Below are 19,506 nucleotides of genomic sequence, written 5' to 3' on the forward strand. Positions count from 1 at the left end.
TCGCAAGTGTTCTTTGTCTCGATACTCGCATACCTTTTACCTGCATCAGTGTTAGTGTTCGTAAGCTATATGTGGTCCTTAGATGAACATTGTCACTGTGCATTAGAAAAGAGTTGATATCGCTTTTTTTGCTGCCTAAAAAGTAATTTTGGGTAGTGGGTTACAAGCTCCGCAACGGTTGTCCTAAACAGCGTTATGGTCGCCGTCGTGAACACCCGAGCAGCACCTACACTTCTCACCAAACTTGGTGTAGTTGTGGCGAATGCTGGGTTTCGTGTCAGCCACTGAGTAACGAGAGACAACTGCGTGCTCCAAAGGAAGGAGGAGGCCTTGTCCATTGTGATATGCTAGTCCTTACGTCACAATTTCATTCAGTCGGATGTCGTGCGGAGGGTGATCATGCATGGACAGTGAAGGCACTCCTTTTTTCTGTTATCTACTCTGGTTCACTGACGCCACCCATAGCTTTTTTTGTTTGGCATTGAGTTGGTGAGCGCAGTATAGGCCTTCTTAGTGGCCAGTCGGGTGTTGAAAGAAAGAAAAGTCACTACTACTGAAGGTCCTTTGACACCCAATTTCCCTTGAACTTTTTCAGCTTGACTGTGTGCGTGCTTTGTTTTTCGTGGAATTATCGAATATGCTTTCGAAGGTAGTAAGCAGTAGCTATAGCAGCTCTGAAGCAATGAAGGCACCGCCTGTCTTCATGTGTTTATGAGAAATGTTTGAGGGAACTAATTAATTCTCAAGCAGTTGGCAACCAGCACTATTAATGATGCTTCTCATCTTATGGAAGCTATAGTACACCTTCAACAAAGTTCTACACAAGGGTAGTTCAGCGACGTTCGTGCAGGTGCTGAGGAGCAAGACATGACAAAGACTGCACCTGTGCTTGGTGGCCTACTTTATGGTGCAAAAGGCAGAAACTCGTGTGCCTACAGTTCAGTGCATGCTAGTCAAAAAGAGGAGTCCAAGTTAGTTCGAAGTCATTCGCAACGTGCCTTTTGTAATGTAGCGTCGCCCAGCACCCCTAGTTCGAGAAGGTGTGCTTAATATTGCTTGTATAGTATCTCTCGAATACGCCTATGTTTGGCGTCAATGTCGTTAAGCAGCTTCGTGAATCACGCTGCACGCCGAGCCAAGTAGCATTGTGAGGTTATATGCATCGAGAAAACGCATATGCTTCAAAAACATAGCTGCCCGCGTTGTGCGTTCCACCTGGATCATTTTTGTAGGTTTCTCACCAAGTATTGTAATGGTTGATTAGACAGAACCGAGCCAATTTCGGCTACTCAGAGACCGATTACAAGCACTGGTCACGCATAACATGCACGTGGGCATTGTTACAGCAGTTCATGAATTCCCTTGCAAACCTTTCGAGTGTCCAACTTTGATGAATGAAATCATAGCTTGAGCAGTGATAACTACAAAACCGTCCACTGCTGTTGCACTACCTTCCGCTAGGATGCTAGCTGATCATAAAGTTCAGCCCTTTTGAATACTTTGATTAAATAATCAGCATCATGTCGCGTCATGTTGCCGTGAACATTTGCTTCCTAAGTGCTTCCTAATTTCCCCTTTAGACTATATCAAACTAATGCTGAGGTATCATGGTCTTAGAACTCCTTGACAATTAGTCGCTGCAAACGTTCTAGCCAATAAATACTCGAATGATTACTTTGCTCGTAACATGAGCAATTCTACTCGCATATTTAAAAGGCCACGATGTGCTTGTAATTCTCGAACACATTGCAAGTTATGCAAAATTACAACTTGCCCATTCTATTGTACAGTTGTTACATGGTAGCGACTGTACTCAGCATACGAAGGCAGCAAATAAGAATTCATCACCAGCAGGTTTTGTAAGAGTGTGCTTCAGCAAAGCATTTCTGTACGGAGCAGTAATCGAAAGTTCCGAATGCAACGCCTACTGAGCAGCTAACCCGTCCGGCAACGCTTCTCTTACTGAGTCTCACAAGCGTGCTTCCGCGCAGGTCTACCGGTCCGAGAGATCCGAGGTCCAGTCTCCCGGCTCCGAGGACTACCTCATCCCAATGCCGTCGTCGAACTACTCGCTGAGCACGGAACGAACGGAGCTCCAGTCCGCCTCTTCGTCGCTCGACTCCATGGACAAGCTGCTCGGCGGAAACGGCAACCAGGCGAGCGTCAAGCCCTCCGCGCCTGACAAGACGACAACGTGGGAGACGAGCTTCACCACGACACCACCGGACGAGCTACCCATCCGGGCACCCCTGCAGCAGCCGTACTCCAACGTGGCGCTCAACTGTTAGTTTCGGGGCCTCCGTATGTCGAGAGACAAAAAAAAAAACGTGACGGACGTGCTGGACAGATGGTCTGGCGCGCCTTTCACCGCTTCCCTTAAATGTGAGGGAGATGTACGCGGCGCTCGCCGAAATATTGCCGCCCTTTCTTTACAAGACACAGGTGAAGGGGCTGGCGGTTTTGCAACGTGTCCTTCTGCTTGGGACATGACTTTGCGAAAGAGGGCAAGTTCCTTGTTTAACTTTGTGAAATGTCAGAAAGTATGTCAAGGAAGTTGACTTTGGGACTCGGGGTGGCGACTAGGGGAGGCCGGTCCGCTTGCCATGTTCGTTTGAGCTTTGGTGCGAATAACTGGTGTTTTCTCGGAAAGGTTCCTCCGTAGTAGGACTAGATGTTGGCCTTGCTGTTGAGTCTCGCCTACGCTTTTCTGCCCTTTATTGCAACCGACAACTGAAAAGACAGCAGAACTACGACATGTGAAGAACACAGAGACAGTCTAACCAAGAAAGGCTTGCCACGCTATCACAATGCGTGCGAACGATAGAACTGCTGTATGATCTAGAGATCGGTCAGGTCTGAAATTTTCCATGCTTTTATTTCATGAATATGTATGACTGGCACGAGTTCTGCCCAGTGTTCCGGTGCTTGTGCAGATGATTTTTTTTTTTCAGAAAGGAGTTGGTTAGGAAGGGCACTGGCAACACGTCATTCATTTGCTTGGAACTTAGTTCGCGAATGCTGAAGCCAAAAAAAAAAAGCAGATGAAGCAGGTCAGTTCGCATTTACACCTCGTGACACCAGTTTCGCAGGGATAGCGATGCCTATGGGTTTCATGCCGGCGCTCAGAGTTCCTCTAAGCTGAGCTCGGGCAAGAAATGAGAGGCAGCAGACTGACGAAGCAAGACTTTCTTATAATGCGGGCCAATTCAACTTCAAAGTCATGTCGGTGCACGTTTACATGCCGTTTCCCCTAACGACTAGAGCAGAAATGGTTAGTGTTCATCGTTGTATGTGTATACGGTCTTCATTTCCTTGTGGTTAAGTGAACAGAACCCAACGTGAACGATATCTTAAGATGCCGGATCTCAGAGAGAAGTCCTAGTGTACTGTTTTTCGTGTCCACTTCAACTTTTACTGGAGTAGACGCCTCAGAGTGACGTAGTGAGAAACCCTATAAAGCAACGTCGTCCATACAGACACGAACAAACCTTGAGTTAGAGTCCCCGAACGCTTTAGCGTGCCTGCGTTGACTGGATTGCCAGCCTATTTCAGAGACAGGATACGACCGCTCTTCTACCCTGTTGTAGTTTGTGGTGGAGGGAAGGAGTAAAGCTTTGTAAGGGGCATGGGAACTAAACCCGGACCACTAGGTCCGTTCACACTAGAAACTTGAGCAGCGAGTCTAGTGTGTGCACGCTGCAGTTGAGGTCCTCCACACGAATGCGTCCATTCGTAGTAGCTTGTCGGGAGCATGTTGTTCGGGACATTGCCTAACAAAAGGCTGCTGCCTACGTTACCAGGCTTCGTGATAGGGTTCACAGACATGGCTGGACCTGCTCGCAAGAGTGTCCCAATGTTGGCCCATCAGGGTCTCTCGTTCCTAGCATATATGTTCTTGTTCACTCGTTTCAGACGCTTCGACGATTCTTATTTTTGTTGGTCGCGGTTATGAGTGGGTGGTTCTTGTGATAATTTTATTTGTGTAAACACTTACTCTGACTCGACCCCTCAATTCACAGTCCGATAACCTCTTGCAGCTTTCATAGTTCTTGCTTGTTAGAAAGCTGAACCGGGCGCTAGGGGCATCACTGTGGTTTACGAGACCGGCTGTTCAAGAAAAGGATCTCAGTGTGAATACTTATCTATAATTCTTTTGTTGGCGGTTACCAGCGAACAAAGGTGATTCAAACCTGTGCTTACTTTAATACATCCTGAAATTGTATGTCAAGTCAATTGTTTGGCTCCCTTATTGTTTGTCCCACCCTCGCAGATAGTGTGAGTAATGTTAGCTTTGTTTGCAGTTCAGCAAAGTTGTTTAGAGCAAGTCGCCATTTATGATCTCAGGGCTATCTGCGTACTGCTTTGCTTCAGTCAAAGATACATTGTAGGACAGTCGGTGATGGAGTTTAGTGTCACTCAGTTGCGACGATTGCAGCACGCTGAAGCTTATTTCACATCGTTTCTATTTGTCCGAACATGGTGTAAAAAGTTATTGCCGGTTACGTTACTTCTGGCATGACTGTCCAGCGTGACTCTCAGCGTTATTATGTTGAGTCTCGCTTTCTTCGTCAGAACATAAGACGAAAGCGCAAGATGTTGGTCCCTGCTTTCAAGTGTTGTCCCTTCACTTGAGATTTTGAGTCGTTATACTGCGTTAGCCAGTTGGTGACACGGAAAGAAAGTTCATAGTACCTGATGTTCAACTCGCGCGCGCTTAAAAAGCATTACGACGTACTAGTCACACGTGACCGCGAACCCCGTCGCCACACCTTGCGGCACGAGCTCGTGATGTCACTTTCATTTATGTTTAGAAATTAAAAAAAGGAAAGCCAGTAGAGCGTCATTCCCATCTTTCACGTTGAGTTCAAGTTGTTTGTCCTGTTTCTTATATTTTCATTATTTCACGTTTATGTCGAAGTGTCACTGCAAACGCGGAAGAAAAACGGTGTCAGGGCAGCTTTGGTATGCTCCACGAAACCATCCCATCTCTACGATTTAGATTTCAAATTTCCAGTTTGGGCGGGCTTTCATGTGGAAAACAGCTATGCATAAACTTGTCACAGTAAGAGTGCTAGCCGTGGTATTACTTTGCCGAGGTAACCACCACAAAAAATAACCGAGAAAACACGCGCAAGTCAAAGACCATTTGACTTGTTACAGACCTTCTCTTATTCTGTTCCTTGATTGTGTTTTTTCTGCTGTTTGTGGATCTTTTCGGTTACGTAAAGACACCAAATTTCCTATCATGACGCCAATTAATAGTCAAATAACTAAAGTTTTCTCTCGACTAATACTTGGATACACGCGTGTTACTGGCAGCGTTAGCGCTGTAGTTTTAAACGTCCGATAGCATTTGGAGAAGTTAAAGCGAGTGTTGCAAGTGTAATTATTGCCTCCAGCAAAACTTGTGGGTGAAAATACCGCCATTGCGCCCTGGAAAAATTGCGCCTGTGTTGCCTTATTAAATATGTTATAATATATATCTGTAGCAGCCACACCGTGAAATAATTATATGCACGGCATCAGTTTAAAGCTGTCACCAAAATTTGTTTGAATAGGGGCCTCAATAAAGGTCCCGTATAATAGGAGTCTCGTTTGAAAGTCCCTTGCATTATTTGTCGAGAAAATACTAAACACAGCATGCATAATATCGGAAGTGTGAGTAGCTATGGATTCAAATACCCACACTACACTAGTCTCATTCTTGTTATGGTTCGTTTCCTTGCCCTCCGCAATATTCATTCAAAGAGAGCATCGTTTTTTTTTACAATAGTTTATCCAAGTTTTCTTGGTTATTATTATTAGACATGCTTTTACAAGAGCCTAAAATCTTGGCACCATTTAGGCGAATACCACAAAAGTGACCCACTCTTAACTGTGTCGTATGCTCGGCGAGCAGACGAAGACTGAAATTTGGCTATGATAACTGTACTGGGTTGGTACGTCTTGGGCATTGAAAGGGAACTATCATACCACAAGCTGTTATCGCAAGACTATAGAAAGCACGGCGGCATTTCTACATTCAGAGTGTGGTGAAAAACTTTGTGCCCTATGAAAGAGGCGTTGCAGAAGCAGCAATCACTGCACTCGTTTTCCAGGCTAACGCTGCCTGCTGCATGATCAACAACACCACCACTCCTGCGCTTCAGTACGTCGTCATGACGTCAAGTTATGACGTGGACCTCGTTGGGGACATGACGTGTCGTTCCTTCAGTTTTCACACGCCACCTCCAACAATGCTGAAGCATGCAGCTGCAGCAGATGCAGGGCCCTTTTCGCGCACAAAGCGCCGCTGGTTGTGGTCTGCCAATACACGCCGCGTTCGTTAAGAAGCCGAGGTGAAAAAGACTCGTACTGTCTGAACTTGTTACCAAATGGTAACACGCTGTCTTACCGCGCTTCTCACGTAAAGATTAACTTAGCACCCTGATCTCCTTTTCATCGCTCCCACTTGTTTCGTAAACCACGAGCACTGGGACTGTGCACACATCCTGTATAGTGACGTGATGTTGGCCTCGCTACGTTCCTGGAGTGTGGTTTTTATGCCTGCCCTTTCCCTGCGCCATTACAACACTCGCGAATTTCTCAACACACAAACCAGACGGGCTAGCTGTCTCAACGGGTCCCTAGCTAAGCGCAGCGGCTCTACCTTGTGCAGAATGCGATCAAAGTTGCGACAGGTTCGCAGAGTCCTCTTCGACAGGGTGCTGAGATTTTCCTTCCGGGTGCTACATGTGTTTCGATTCGAACGAGCCGTTCACCATATGCTGTCTGCACTTATTTTGTTCGTTGAACTGAGAATGACCACAGGATCAAGTGTGCCCAGGAATGCAGCATTGTTAGGTTTGTCACGCTGTCAAAGTGAAGTCATGGCGTCTTCATTGCGTAAATGAAACGAAACCCTGTCAAGCAGATGGGGTGTACAAAATATTGGCCCGTAGATTCCGATCTTTCTTGTTTTTGAGTACGAGATAAGACTGCTTTGGTGTTCTTTTTAATGAGCGTTTCTACATTGTCACTCTAGAATAATTATTTAAAACAAAAACACTCACCACGAAATGGGTTTTCCTACCAATGTTTTTTTTTCTAAACATATCGAGGTATCTTGCATACTATGGAAATTCGCATGATGTTGGTGGTATGAAAAACATTACACGCCATCGAATTTGGACTCTTTTACATGATGTTATGTAAGCTGTGGGTTTCTAATTGATCCGTTTCTCCACATTAAGTGCCACTTGCGGAAGGATAACATCATTGTTATTTTTTTTAGCAAGACAACTTCGAGCCATGTTTTAGGCTTAACACGACCCTACGTTTCTGGGCAGTGTTAAAACAAAACGCAAACTGTGCCAAACTAAAATAGCAGCACCATGCGCAGCCTGACGTGATTCATGATGCATCAATGATAATTGAACGGTGAAATTGAAAAAAAAAACGCGATCAGCCTTTTGTGCAGCGTTGCTAGTTAGTCTGTGTAGATGCTTTTCGTGCTTTCATCATTGTTGTGATTGTGCTCGAGACTTTGTGTGGCGAATCGTTCGTGGATTGTGCTCAGTTATTTTGTTGCTGTTATTTTGTGGCGACTGTTCTTGTACATACATGGAGTTCAACTAGTCTGTGAATGCCGACACCAGTGCTGGTGAAAGTCAAACACCTTATCGCTGAGATGATCTATTGCGGTGAGATCTATACCATTGTAGTGCTCCAACTAATCAGATGTGTCGTGCTTGTTGCACATACATACATACATACATAATCCACATACATACATACATACACATACATACATACATACATACATACATACATACATACATACATACATACATAAATACATACATACATACATACATACATACATACATACATACATACATACATACATACATACATACATACATACATACATACGCATTGCATAGTGAAAAGGTGGCATAAATACCTGTGATTGCTATAGAGGCGCCACACAAGCGTATACAACCGGTCATGTGAGCGTGCCACGTGACCTGGGGCTGGTGCTTCGTCAAATCTAAGGCGCCTCCGCGATGAACTCTCGTGCGTAGACATGAAGTCCGCGTTGCCGCACTGTGTATGTATATATCGCATGGCACACGTAGTGTAAAGCCGTGGAGCGCCAAATGCAAGGACACGTAACTGGAAGTGAACGTGCGCTTCATTCAAGATTGTCAGAACCTGCTGAAGACCACACAGAAATCTTAGTTTTGCTGGGTAAAAAGCACTGATGTCATCCTGGAGGAGATCACGCCAAACGTTCATCCACCGGAAACAAATAACTTCAGTATCGTCTGTCCGGTATCGCTTTCAGAAAAAACTGGATTTTGCTCTTTTCTTTCTTCTTTCTTGAGACTCCACCTCATTTGAACGTCCTTTTGAACGTCCTCATTTGAAGGTCTTAAGGGGTGGGCTGCACTGAGTACGTCACGCCATAGTTGCTTTTTGTTACATCTGAAATAATCGTCAAAGCGACAGTTAATTATCCGTTTTCTCTGAATGCTCGCCTATTTTTATTCTCACAATCGCTCTGGTACCTAAAAGGTTTGTGGCAGATTTTCTAAAGTCACGGCAGGACTATAATGGTGCCGCAGTTTTTACACTGCCGTTCGAACTGAGGCACACTCTACGCGCCTCTTCTTTTTTCCCACCCAAGCGAATAATGACAAACTATCACGACAAGTGAGTAAGGAGGCTCTTATTTTTCTATGACAAAACAGTGAGTCTACTCAGGTGAAACTCATTCGTCGACGTGTAAGCTATCTGGCATACTATTTTCGTTTCTACTGAGCCAATAAGCCCACACTGGAACAACTATGACAACCTGCCAGAAGTAGGAGTGCCGGGAGAGGTGGTAGCACGAACCATAGCTTCCGACACCCGATCTCGAAGGCATGCACAGACAAGTTTCCTGCTAGGATTACCAGAGGGAACTCTGGCGCTGTAATCATGCAGCTACCGTGGGAATGAATAGTACTTGGAATTTGTCTGTTCTTCGTGCTTGTGGTTTGAGACGTTCTTGCGCCTTTATTTACTATGCTGCATCTGCTTTTTATCGGCACGAATACCGAAGCAATCCTGCTTTTGTATACGCAGAAGGCATGAAGACTCCACGTACGTGCATAACCATGGTGAATTGTCCCGTTTGTAACGCGACATGTTGTTGAAGATGATCCATTTACAAAGTCACAAAGCCATTCGAAACGAGGACACAGTTTAAACAAATCCACTAACCCTCATTCTAACGCTGGCTGAAATAACAGGTAATATAAAAGCGCTGGGCTTATCCACCACGTTTGCAGCTCTCGTAGGCACTAGCGCCAGAATTTCCCCTGGTAATTTTTGTAGGAAACTACATGGCATAAACAAACCATGGCCTCCGAGACTCTGCGGAGTGCACTTTGCCAACTAATCTCGGGGCCCATGGACAGACACTAGCAGCTTTAGACTACTTCCACAGCTAAGCTGTTGGGAGGAGGAGGAAGGGGGGCGCGTCAAGAACTTATTCTGCTAGTTGAAAAAAAAAAAGGTTGCTTATAAATTTACTTAGTAAGCCTTACATCGAGTTCCAAATATGCTGCGCAATCTTATGGTACACCCGTGAGCACATGTTAAGGAATAAGCGGAGGAGGAATAAACTTTATTTATAGAAATGAGCTGACGACGAAATGAACTAAGATTAAGAAAAACCTGTCGAGCACAGATTCAGTTCGAATATCACAAGATGAAAGAAACGAGACCACCTGGTTTTTTTTTGTTTTTTTTTCTAGATTCTGGGGAGACGAGCACTAATCAAACACAATCAAGTAGAAGAAAAAATAGCTAAAGTGAATCGATTGGGCGTTATAGCCAGTACAAAGCAAGAAAAGACAAAAGTGTTTACGACGCGTATTTCTTGGACGCGCTTCATGTCATAGAGAGCAAAATTGTGTTCTTCCGCACTTGATTCTTCTAATGTACGTCCTTAGACATAAAAGAAAAAAAGAGAGAAAGAAAGAAAGGTGCATCTTTCTTTTGCAACTGCCTGCACGTTGGCACGTCGTTCACGCTCTGTTTTGTATGCCATTGTGCGTGAATAGTACGTGCGTGCAGATGCTAAATAAGGACTAAGTTGCTTGGCCTGAGGCACGTTCACATACGAAACTACGATGATCTCCGCCGCAGAAGCTCCGTGTTGAAATCGAAAAAGAAAGAAAGAAGCGAGACACGTATTCGATAATTGGTTTAACCAACCGGACGGAAATGGCAAAGTGTGCGCTCTTTTTATTGAAATGTGATCACTTCTTGCATATAAGAGGACGTGATGGTTGCGGCAGGAATATTTATTGCTTCGATGTCCTTGGGGGATTTTTTTTACGTGAGAGTGCGACAGAAAGAACAAGGACAGCTTATGCCTGTAAATACATAGGTGCTGCTCAGCGTAGTTCATTTGTGTTGGTTGTTTTGTTTTGTCGTTTTTTTTATTTGTTTCTTGTGTTCTGTGAACAATAAAGAAGCATGTTCATTACCCGATGCCTCCGGCTCCATTCCTGTCATGTCACGTGACCGAGGAATTAAACAGAAGAAAAGTTAGCGAAGTTAGCCGGCTTCTACCTGGTTTGCTGCCCTATACTGGGGGAGTGGGAAGCGGGAAGAAAAGGAAGGAAACGCTTTTCATATCCGTGAAGCGTTATCATGTAACACTGAAAGACCCGAAAGGAACTACACCACAGAAAGGATAAAATACGCGACCATATTTCAGACGCCCCACACATACACATTCAAGCTTTTGCCGTCAAGGAGCATAACTCCATATCCTCATACGGGCACCGGTGACTCGAGTGCATACCTCAATTCTACCGATCCAGCATGTCAATAAAGCTTGTTTCTCTCTCTCTCTCAGTTCTACGGAGCAGCAAGCCTTCATACGCACGTTTAGGCCTCGTTTCAGGCCCGTGTCGCCCTCTGAAAAGGTACGTGTCACCGCTCGCTCAATTCAGCAATGTGAGAATTAAAATGGCCGTCTTCCAAAAGCTCACATCAACCATTATTGATGCCAGACATGTCATGTAGCCCAGGATCACTGCTGACGTGCAAGTGATCTCAATTTTTCAATAACCTTTACCGTCATTCACGAACAAAAATATGGCGTATGTCAGCTTTGCAAAGGACACGTTTGCTACATATTGGAAAATACTAATAATAAAATACTCCATCTGATGGAGTAATAAATACTCCATCTTTATTATCGAATACTGCGAAAAAGCTTTTTTTCTATGGGCAAGTTCGACAGAAAGAACAGGGCTGCATGCACTTCACATTATCAAACCCGGGCCACGATGCTCAACACTGTTTCTTTCAGCACTTCGTACGCATGCAATTGTAAACGAATAAAATTGATGTGACCAAATAAAGGGAAAGAAAGGTAACGTATGTATATTTAGGGCGCTTCCAGGTTTCCTGTTCGGGATCGGCCCACGTATGGGGAGGGCTCAACGCCTGCTTTACCTCCACCTCGGGTCGACCCAGCTTGGCACAATCGGCGCGATCGGCCCACATATGCGGAGTGCTTAACGCCTGCGTCACCTCCGCCGCGGTTCGGGCTGCTATTGCACCAACTTCGGGATTGGCCCACGTATGGGGAGTGCTTAACACCTGCTTCGCCTCCGCCTCGGGTCGGCCCGGCATTGCCCTAACTTCGGAATCAGCTCACGTATGCAGAGTGCTTAACTTCTGCTTCACCTCCGCGTCGGGTCGGCCCGGCATTGCACTAAATTCGGGATCGGCGCACGTATGGAGAGTACTTAACGCCTGTTTCACCTCCGCCGCGGGTCGGCTCGGCATTGCACTATCTTCGGGATTGGTCTACGTAGGGGGAATGCTTAACGCCTGCTTCATCTCCGCCGCGGGTCGACCCTGCATGGCACAATATTTGGATCGGCCCACGTATAGGGAGTGCTTAACGCCTGCTTCACCTCCGCCTAGGGTCGGCCTGGCATTGCAGTATGTTCGGGATCGGCCCACGTATGCGGAGTGCCTAACGCCTGCTTCACCTCGGCCGCGGGTCGGCACGGCATTGCACTAGCGTAGGGATTGGCACACGTATGCAGAGTGCTAATCAGTGACAGAATGGGTACGAAGAGAAGGGAATCGCAGTAGAGGACCTCCGCAGCGGGTCGGCCCGGCATAGCACTATCTTCGGAATTGGCCCACGTTGGAGAAGTGCTTAATGCCGGCTTCAACTCCGTCGCGGGTTGGCCCGACATGGCACTATCTTCAGGATCGGCCAAATGTTAACCCATTGAATCCAAATGTTAGGCCATTGAAAAGTACAGCCTTCCGTTGGTCGCATTTACGCCGCCATATTGAGAAACTCTTTTGTCTCGCACTCTCCTGGACAAATGAGAACCACGAGTGCTGCACGCAAGGCTCTGCACGTAAGCGCGCAAGAATCGAATGCGTGCGTACGCGGCGGCCACGTATGCAACACGTGCCATTCGCGTTGCGTTCTGCACTTGCGCACGTTGCAGAACGTAGCGATCTTACGCACGCAACGCCGTTAGCGTTGTGCGATGGTTAGCGTGCCCAGTTTCCAAATACAGAATGCTGCAAATACATGGGGTCGAATCCCGGTGGTTTGTTTGCGAAGACAGCTTTCTGTGCTCTCCGGTGACGGCGAAGCTCAGAATGAGGCGCCAGCCTGACTACAACGGTCGCCGTCAGCGTAACAGAATAACGGGCGTGCAAGGTCACACCTAAGGCCGAAAGTATGTTCACAGGAAATACAGTATGCTCCTGTCGACAAAAAAATGATGAGTAACGAGCGGTGTTATTGAGCGAGGCTGTAGACCGATAATGTCACCAAAGACAGGACCACACTCCTATCCCGGTGATCACCGGAAATATACATCGACAGCATGTCAACTAGCCTGTAAATGATGCTTCATTAATGTCGTTGCGTGTTTGTGTTGTGTCCAGCAGGAGCGAGTAGTTTAAGAAATCACACTGGAGAGAAAGTGGTGAGCGAAGTTGGCGAAAAGTACTTGAGGATAGGCGTATTGAAGGTCAACGCCGCGTTGAAGAAAGCATGCGACTTCAGTTGCTCAGGTCGCCAGAAAGGCTTGAGTGGTAGCATACCACTGGGCATATTTCGTAACCACAGCGATAGACACACACTATGCGGAAGTAAATAGAGGACAGGGACCTAGTGAGGTGGTCGGCCTTTTTGAGCTCTTGCATAGTTTGAAAAAATAATTTGGTGAAGTATGACATACAAAGTAGTATATGCCAACCCAAATCAATCAGCGTGATCATACTTGCGCGACACGACATGGTGGCCTACCACCAGGACATCATGAAGTTGCGGTTATGACAGTTTACATTGGTTGCTTGAGAATAAAAACGAGCACATCAGAGAAGTCCGAGGGACGTTTCTACGGTAAAAGAGCGCATCCCCCCCCCAAAAAAAAACACAGACATACAAATATAAGCTTGCGAATAGGGGCATCACAAGATCGAGCACTACGCCGGTTGTTGATCTTGTTCAGGATGACGTCAGCGTTTCATTCAGCGTTTATTTTTGAGAAACTGAGTTGAGGTTACGTTTACTTGCATTACAATGGCGGGTGTAACCGGGTAAAAATTGAAAGCGTTTCATTATAGGGTGCCTTTGTACTATGTGGAGATTACGTACGACAATGATAGCAATAATACGACATTATTAGATAATATAATTCGAAAACAAGTTCACCTATTAATGCAGTGTAGTAAAAGAAAAGTTGCTCCACAGTATAGCTGTGGAGGGCGCAAAAGATGAGCAGGCTGAAAAAACAGTCTTGTAGGTCTGTAGTAAACTGCATAGACCGTTCGCGCCTTGGCAACAGGATAAGGTTGCTCCTGAAGGCAGAAAGTCTAGGGGGTAATTAAGTCGGCCAGTTGGCTCTCGCCACTTAGAAATCCCGCAAAAAACGTGATGACGCCATGACCACACGCCACTGTAGTCTAACAAATAAAGACAATATTTTTAAAGTGAAGCTTTGTTTGCTTCTTCCTGCGACTTTTCTACTGGTTCTGTTGCAGTCTTGCACGCCATGTCGAAGGGAGGTTCAGAGCGTGCATATAGATGGAAGGAGCGTGGAAAAGAGGAAAGGCGGTGCAAGAAAGTCGACTGGACCTTTCCCTCGCGTCACATGTGCACAGTGCCCTCTGGAGCTCCCTGGGCGTCGTTACATTAGCCTCTTCACAGGTGTAATTATTCGTGACCCACGGCAAAAAGCATTGCAGAAACTGCAGCGCTTACCCTTATCCTGACATGCAAGTCCTGAAGAGACGTAGATATAATGGTAGAGAGGGGCAGGGAGAAGAGGTGGAAAATGGGTAGAGCCGGGGTATTCGCGAAACGAGTGTATAACACCCTTGCCATTCTTCACTCGTAGTTTTCATACAGGGTCGAAGGACGGGACAGGGAAAAGACGAGGTTAGATGACGAAACTCTACTATCATAGACACGACAGCGGTTGAGGGCAAACTGAAGGCAGGGTACTGTACGTTTCTTCTATTTCTAAAGATAGACACCATGCAAATTTGTCTAGTGGACAACTGACGCAGTGCGTGCTGACGCAAAGCCGCAATAAACTACCGTAGGGCATAGGTGACAGTACTGAAGTGGTCGAATGTGAAATCAACATTTACGTGCCCACCGCGGCAGCTTGACGGCTATGTCATTGCTCGAGGTCGCGGGTTCGATCCCTTCCGCGGGAGCCGGATTTCGACGGGAGCGAAATGCAACAATAGCCGTGCACTTTGATTTCGGAGAACGTTGAAAAACACCAGGATATCAAGGTCAATCCGGAGTGCGCCACTACGGCGTGCCTCATAATCTGAAAGTGTTTTCGCACGTGGAGCACCGCAATTCTGCCAACACATCTGCCTCGATGCGATCGATGTGCCATGGGAAGCAACGACTGTGCTCAACCCTCTTACAGGTTACAAACAGTGGCGCACAACAACGCCTCAAGCAAACACGGCTCACTGTGTGTTGTGTACTACGCAGACAAAGAGCAGTAGTGCACGAAAGGTAACATTTGCCATCAACTCACTGCTCTCGTATTGCACTATACGCTGAATAAATCATACATTCGCAGTCAGCCTTGCCGCTAATTATCGCAAATCAAAATAAACATCACAGAAACGCGCTTACAAAGATTGGCACAGTGCGTGGGATCCGCAAAATTTTTTAGACTATGAATATATAGGCTTAAGAAAGGCTCTCATTAATGCAATATTTACATTCGCACTGAGCAAAGGCGGCTGTCGTTTCCACGGTAGAATTGATTCAAACGCTTCAATCCCGTGACAATTATATCATTGCCAACTTCCGTGGGATTGTAGTCATAAAGTGCGATACAAGTGACAGGGAAACTAGGAGGTTGATGAACGGCAAGAACGCACAAGCTTGCACAAGACCTCAAGGAAATAAAATGACTTTTTGAGCAGCGTGGTCAGGGGGCCGTGTTATGGTTTCAACGTCTATGAAACATCCTAAAAAATATGAACAGAGGCCAGTATGAACAGTATTATTGTAAATATAAAAGATTGCCTAAAAGTAACAAAACCATATCGTTGACAGGGTGGCCAAACTTCGGCACAAATAAATTAGCTGTTGAAGCAGTTCAGCTTAAACGCGATGGTGCGAAATAAGGCAAGAATGTCGGCAAGTGTTGAAGAGAGGTCAAGTACGTAGGTAGGTCCTGTGGCCGACACCAGCGCCCGGCAGCTGTCGGGCGACTGCACGTATAAGCGAGATTCCTGACCGTCAGTCGTTACAGTATGATTCGGGTCTGAAATATTGGACGCGGACTCCATCCCGTTAACGCGCACTCTACGGTGTCATTCTTCGACGGCTGGTACCGATTCTCGCGCAATGAGGATGGGAACAAATGGTCTCACGTGCCGACTGGCACCTTCCTCGAACTGCCAACGTTCCTTTCCCTTCGTAGTTGCTTAGTTTTTATTGGGTTCGGCTGGTGATCACGAGGTCGCGGGATCGAATCGCAGCCACGGCAGCCGTATTTCGATGGGTGTGAAATGCGAAAACACCCGTGTACTTAGGGTTAGGCGCACGTTAAAGAATCTCAATAGTCCAAATTATTCCGGAATCCCCCCTAATGGCGTCCCTAATAAACAGATCGCGGTTTTGACACGTAGAACGTCATAATGTATTATGTAACATTCGTTAAGGATGTCCTTGGCAGTCGCACAACTCTTGAATACGAGTAAGTGTCAGGAGTTGTGCGCGAGGTCTTTGAGTATTCGGGTAGTCTTTATGGCATTCGATACCTACTAGTCTACATTGCGGCTTTATTATAAAGGCGGAACGGCAACATGGTAGACGATGGGGAGAACAGACAAATTCCGCATATATTACTGCACAATAATTTTAAATAGCGGTCTTCCTTCCCGTACGCGGATAACCGTGACCGGAGACTACATTGGGATACAACTACAGCTACTGTATATGTCACACCCAAGGGTGTACCTGGCCCGGCGGCCAGTAAATGTGACGTAATATTGCGAGCAGCTTCGGCCATAGCATACTAACGGACAACGGCAGAGAGACAGTTTGCTCAATTCTTGTGTCATGACTTATGCGTCAAGGTGAAAAACCAAAATATCGATGTGTATGTCTTTATGGTTAAGCACATCTTGATTTGCAGCTGCTGCGGTAACCCATGAACACGGATAGCAAAGTCGCTGGGGAAATAATTGGGCCGTCCACAACGGCGTCTCTCGTAGACGCTATGCGATGTTCGCACATTAAGAATATGGGCCGATTGAAGAAATGCTGCCACGGAGTGCTTATGACGGTTACCCTAGCTAATTTACTCCGTGTCATCAAAAAAAAAGTAAAGGAAAATAAAAATAATAATAGAACCGTATGAAAAGTCCAGAATCAATCATCGCTCTTCGCCACTAAACGCTATTAGAATGGTAAGTCAGTTCCAGGCGACGAGCGCCTACGCTTAATCATGGACACTGATAACGCCGGCGGGACAAGCATTGTGGCGAAGTTGAATGCGCAGGGATAGTCTTTAATTATTTTATTTTTGTTTTGTTTTGGGGAAGGTTGAAAAGTTTAAGGTCAGCACGCCACGTGGTGGCACTATCGCGAACTAAACCCTCGTGTCCGGAAAAGCTGGATACGTGGAAACAAGCTGTGATAGCTGCTGTCTTGGCATAAACGAAGTGCACGGATGGTTCTTTTCCTTTTCGCCAGAAAGCCTATCACCACAAAAGCGAGTTGACAACGTCAGTTCAAATGCTCAAAGGTTTGTTTTGTTTCGTCCCAGTCGCCACGTTTTTGATAACAGATGTGACGTAGAGAGAAAGAAATAGCTGCAAAGCCGCCAAACCTGCTGATGGTGCTCCTTCCGTACCATTGTCAAGGTGATGCGCTGTCTCTTCGGGTTTGCGACAGGCAACGCAGTTGCATTCAATCAGCTTAATTGAAGGCGCTGCTTTATGATGCGGGTGGGAGCGCAGTCACAGGATATTTTTCATATTTCGTGGGGTTTCTTTAACAGTCAGAAAAAATTAGTATGCAATTAGTGCTTCGTTGAAAACATAGCAGTTAGATGTGATTTGGTGGTGCCTGGGGGGTGTCTACAAATGCCTCATTGATATATTTATAATTTGGACAGTAGTTCTCGAATTCGATAGTTAATTGTAATTGTCGAAATAAATTTCAGGAACGAAAGAATTACTGGCGGCTACTACACTGTACTGGAAATGCACTAGGCTTTCTTCCACTAGCGCGAATGCTCTTCTTCAGTCTTAGTGCATGACAGTTGGGGCACCCTGTATAATTCACTCAGTAACCGAAATGAGGCCAAGCCGGATTCATTCCAAATCAGAATCAACAGCAGTGATGCGCAGGAGCACTTGTGCTCGGACTCACAGAAAAAGAAGAGAAGAAGACAGAGAGAAGCTGCAGTTTGGCAGGAAAGGCGACGCAGTATTGTTGATAGCGAAGTATACGACGATTACACGAAGGAATATTACACCACCGAGAGAGGGCAGATTCTCGGTGGTGGGAGAGGATTCAGGTTGCGAAACTGAACTGTCTCCTACTATTCTACTATGAAGTCGTGTAAATTCTCATATAAGGCCGTCACCTAAGTGAACGATTCTTCGAGGGCACACGAAGTTTCTTCAAGTGCAAGACACACACACGCACACACACACACACACACACACACACACACACACACACACACACACACACACACACACACACATATATATATGTATATATATAGATAAACATATATATATATATATATATATATATATATATATGTTTATCTTCATCGGATGACCACGTTTCACCGCCTAACAAATGTTATCGCACAGCGCAGGAAGTGCCTGCATGTACAGAGATTTCTCGAAAGTTATCGATGGATCTATCCGCTGTCTGTTGTCACCGAAACTTGTGTAATCTGATTTCATCGCGCGACGCGAATGGTCTAGAACTTTCTGGGAGACACGCGGGCACCAGCGATCACTCTGGAACCTTCGATGACTGATGTATGCAAGCCGACGCGCTTGACCCGCAGATCATATTTCGACGATCGCCGACTGTGTTCGCCACTATCGTTGTGCTTTAAGTGTAGCCTCTCTCTATGGGCACAGATTCGCCCAATAAACGTTAGTTTCGTGTTTCACAGCATTGCTACTGCGTTATTTACCGGCAGTACCACGTGACAATACATACATATATGAGGTTCGGGAAGCTGTTCGGGTCTTAGCCCTCCCCCCCCCCCCCCCCCCCCCCGGAAAAATGCAAACTTTCCGCCTATAACGGGACGCGTTAGCCGTCGAAATTCGCTGCGATATTCTTAGTCGTACTGCGGTGCTGCTGCGTGTCTCCACAAAGTCAAGCATGCGGCGCCTAGTAATTCAACACCGCTTTAATGTGGAGCACCACTGCGGCTTGACTCTGCAGGGTATCATTACATACCACGGTGGCTGAGGCCCACGTGCTGGTCGCAGAAGTCTGCAGCGCGTCTGTGGTCGCAAAGCACCGCCTTTTCCCCCTTGCAGGCTCCTGAATGCTTCACTTTCACCGATTTGAATAAGGAAATCCGAGTCTAGTTTGAGCCGTGGGCTGCTTGTTAACGTTAGTGCGCCAAACGAGAGTTGTTTTGACCGTAATGGATACGTCTAAAGAAGGCCGATCGCATACACGCGCCTACACGTGGACAAGACGCTCTATGTGGATAGATGCCGATGAGGAAGTGGTCGGTGCCGTGCGTACTTATAAGCTGAATCGGCCGCGGACTAAATGTATGACGCTTGTTGTTGTCTGGCACGTGCAGCCGTGTTTTTGAGATAAATTGAGTGGGAGAATACCGTTTGTGTTGTGGACTTAGGCGGAGTGTTGACGCAGGGCGTATTTGGTGGACTGTCATTTGGCGGCCCACACGCGCACGCACACAGACACGCGCACGCACA

General features: G+C 46.3%; 1 protein-coding gene across 2 annotated transcripts in view; it reads left to right on the forward strand.

Annotated features, from left to right (window-relative positions):
• Window positions 1-10,522, forward strand: part of Alk (Anaplastic lymphoma kinase) — a 195,795-nt gene extending 185,273 nt beyond the window's left edge. For both annotated transcript variants that reach the window (XM_050181497.3, XM_055072757.2), the window contains exon 26: window positions 1,992-10,522. In XM_050181497.3, coding sequence (XP_050037454.1) covers window positions 1,992-2,288 — 297 coding nt within the window. In that variant the 3' untranslated portion in view covers window positions 2,289-10,522. The remainder of the gene's footprint in view (window positions 1-1,991) is intronic.
• The last annotated feature ends 8,984 nt before the right edge of the window (window positions 10,523-19,506 follow it).

Source organism: Dermacentor andersoni, chromosome 7 (assembly GCF_023375885.2).
Source record: "Dermacentor andersoni chromosome 7, qqDerAnde1_hic_scaffold, whole genome shotgun sequence".
NCBI lineage: Eukaryota > Metazoa > Arthropoda > Arachnida > Ixodida > Ixodidae > Dermacentor > Dermacentor andersoni.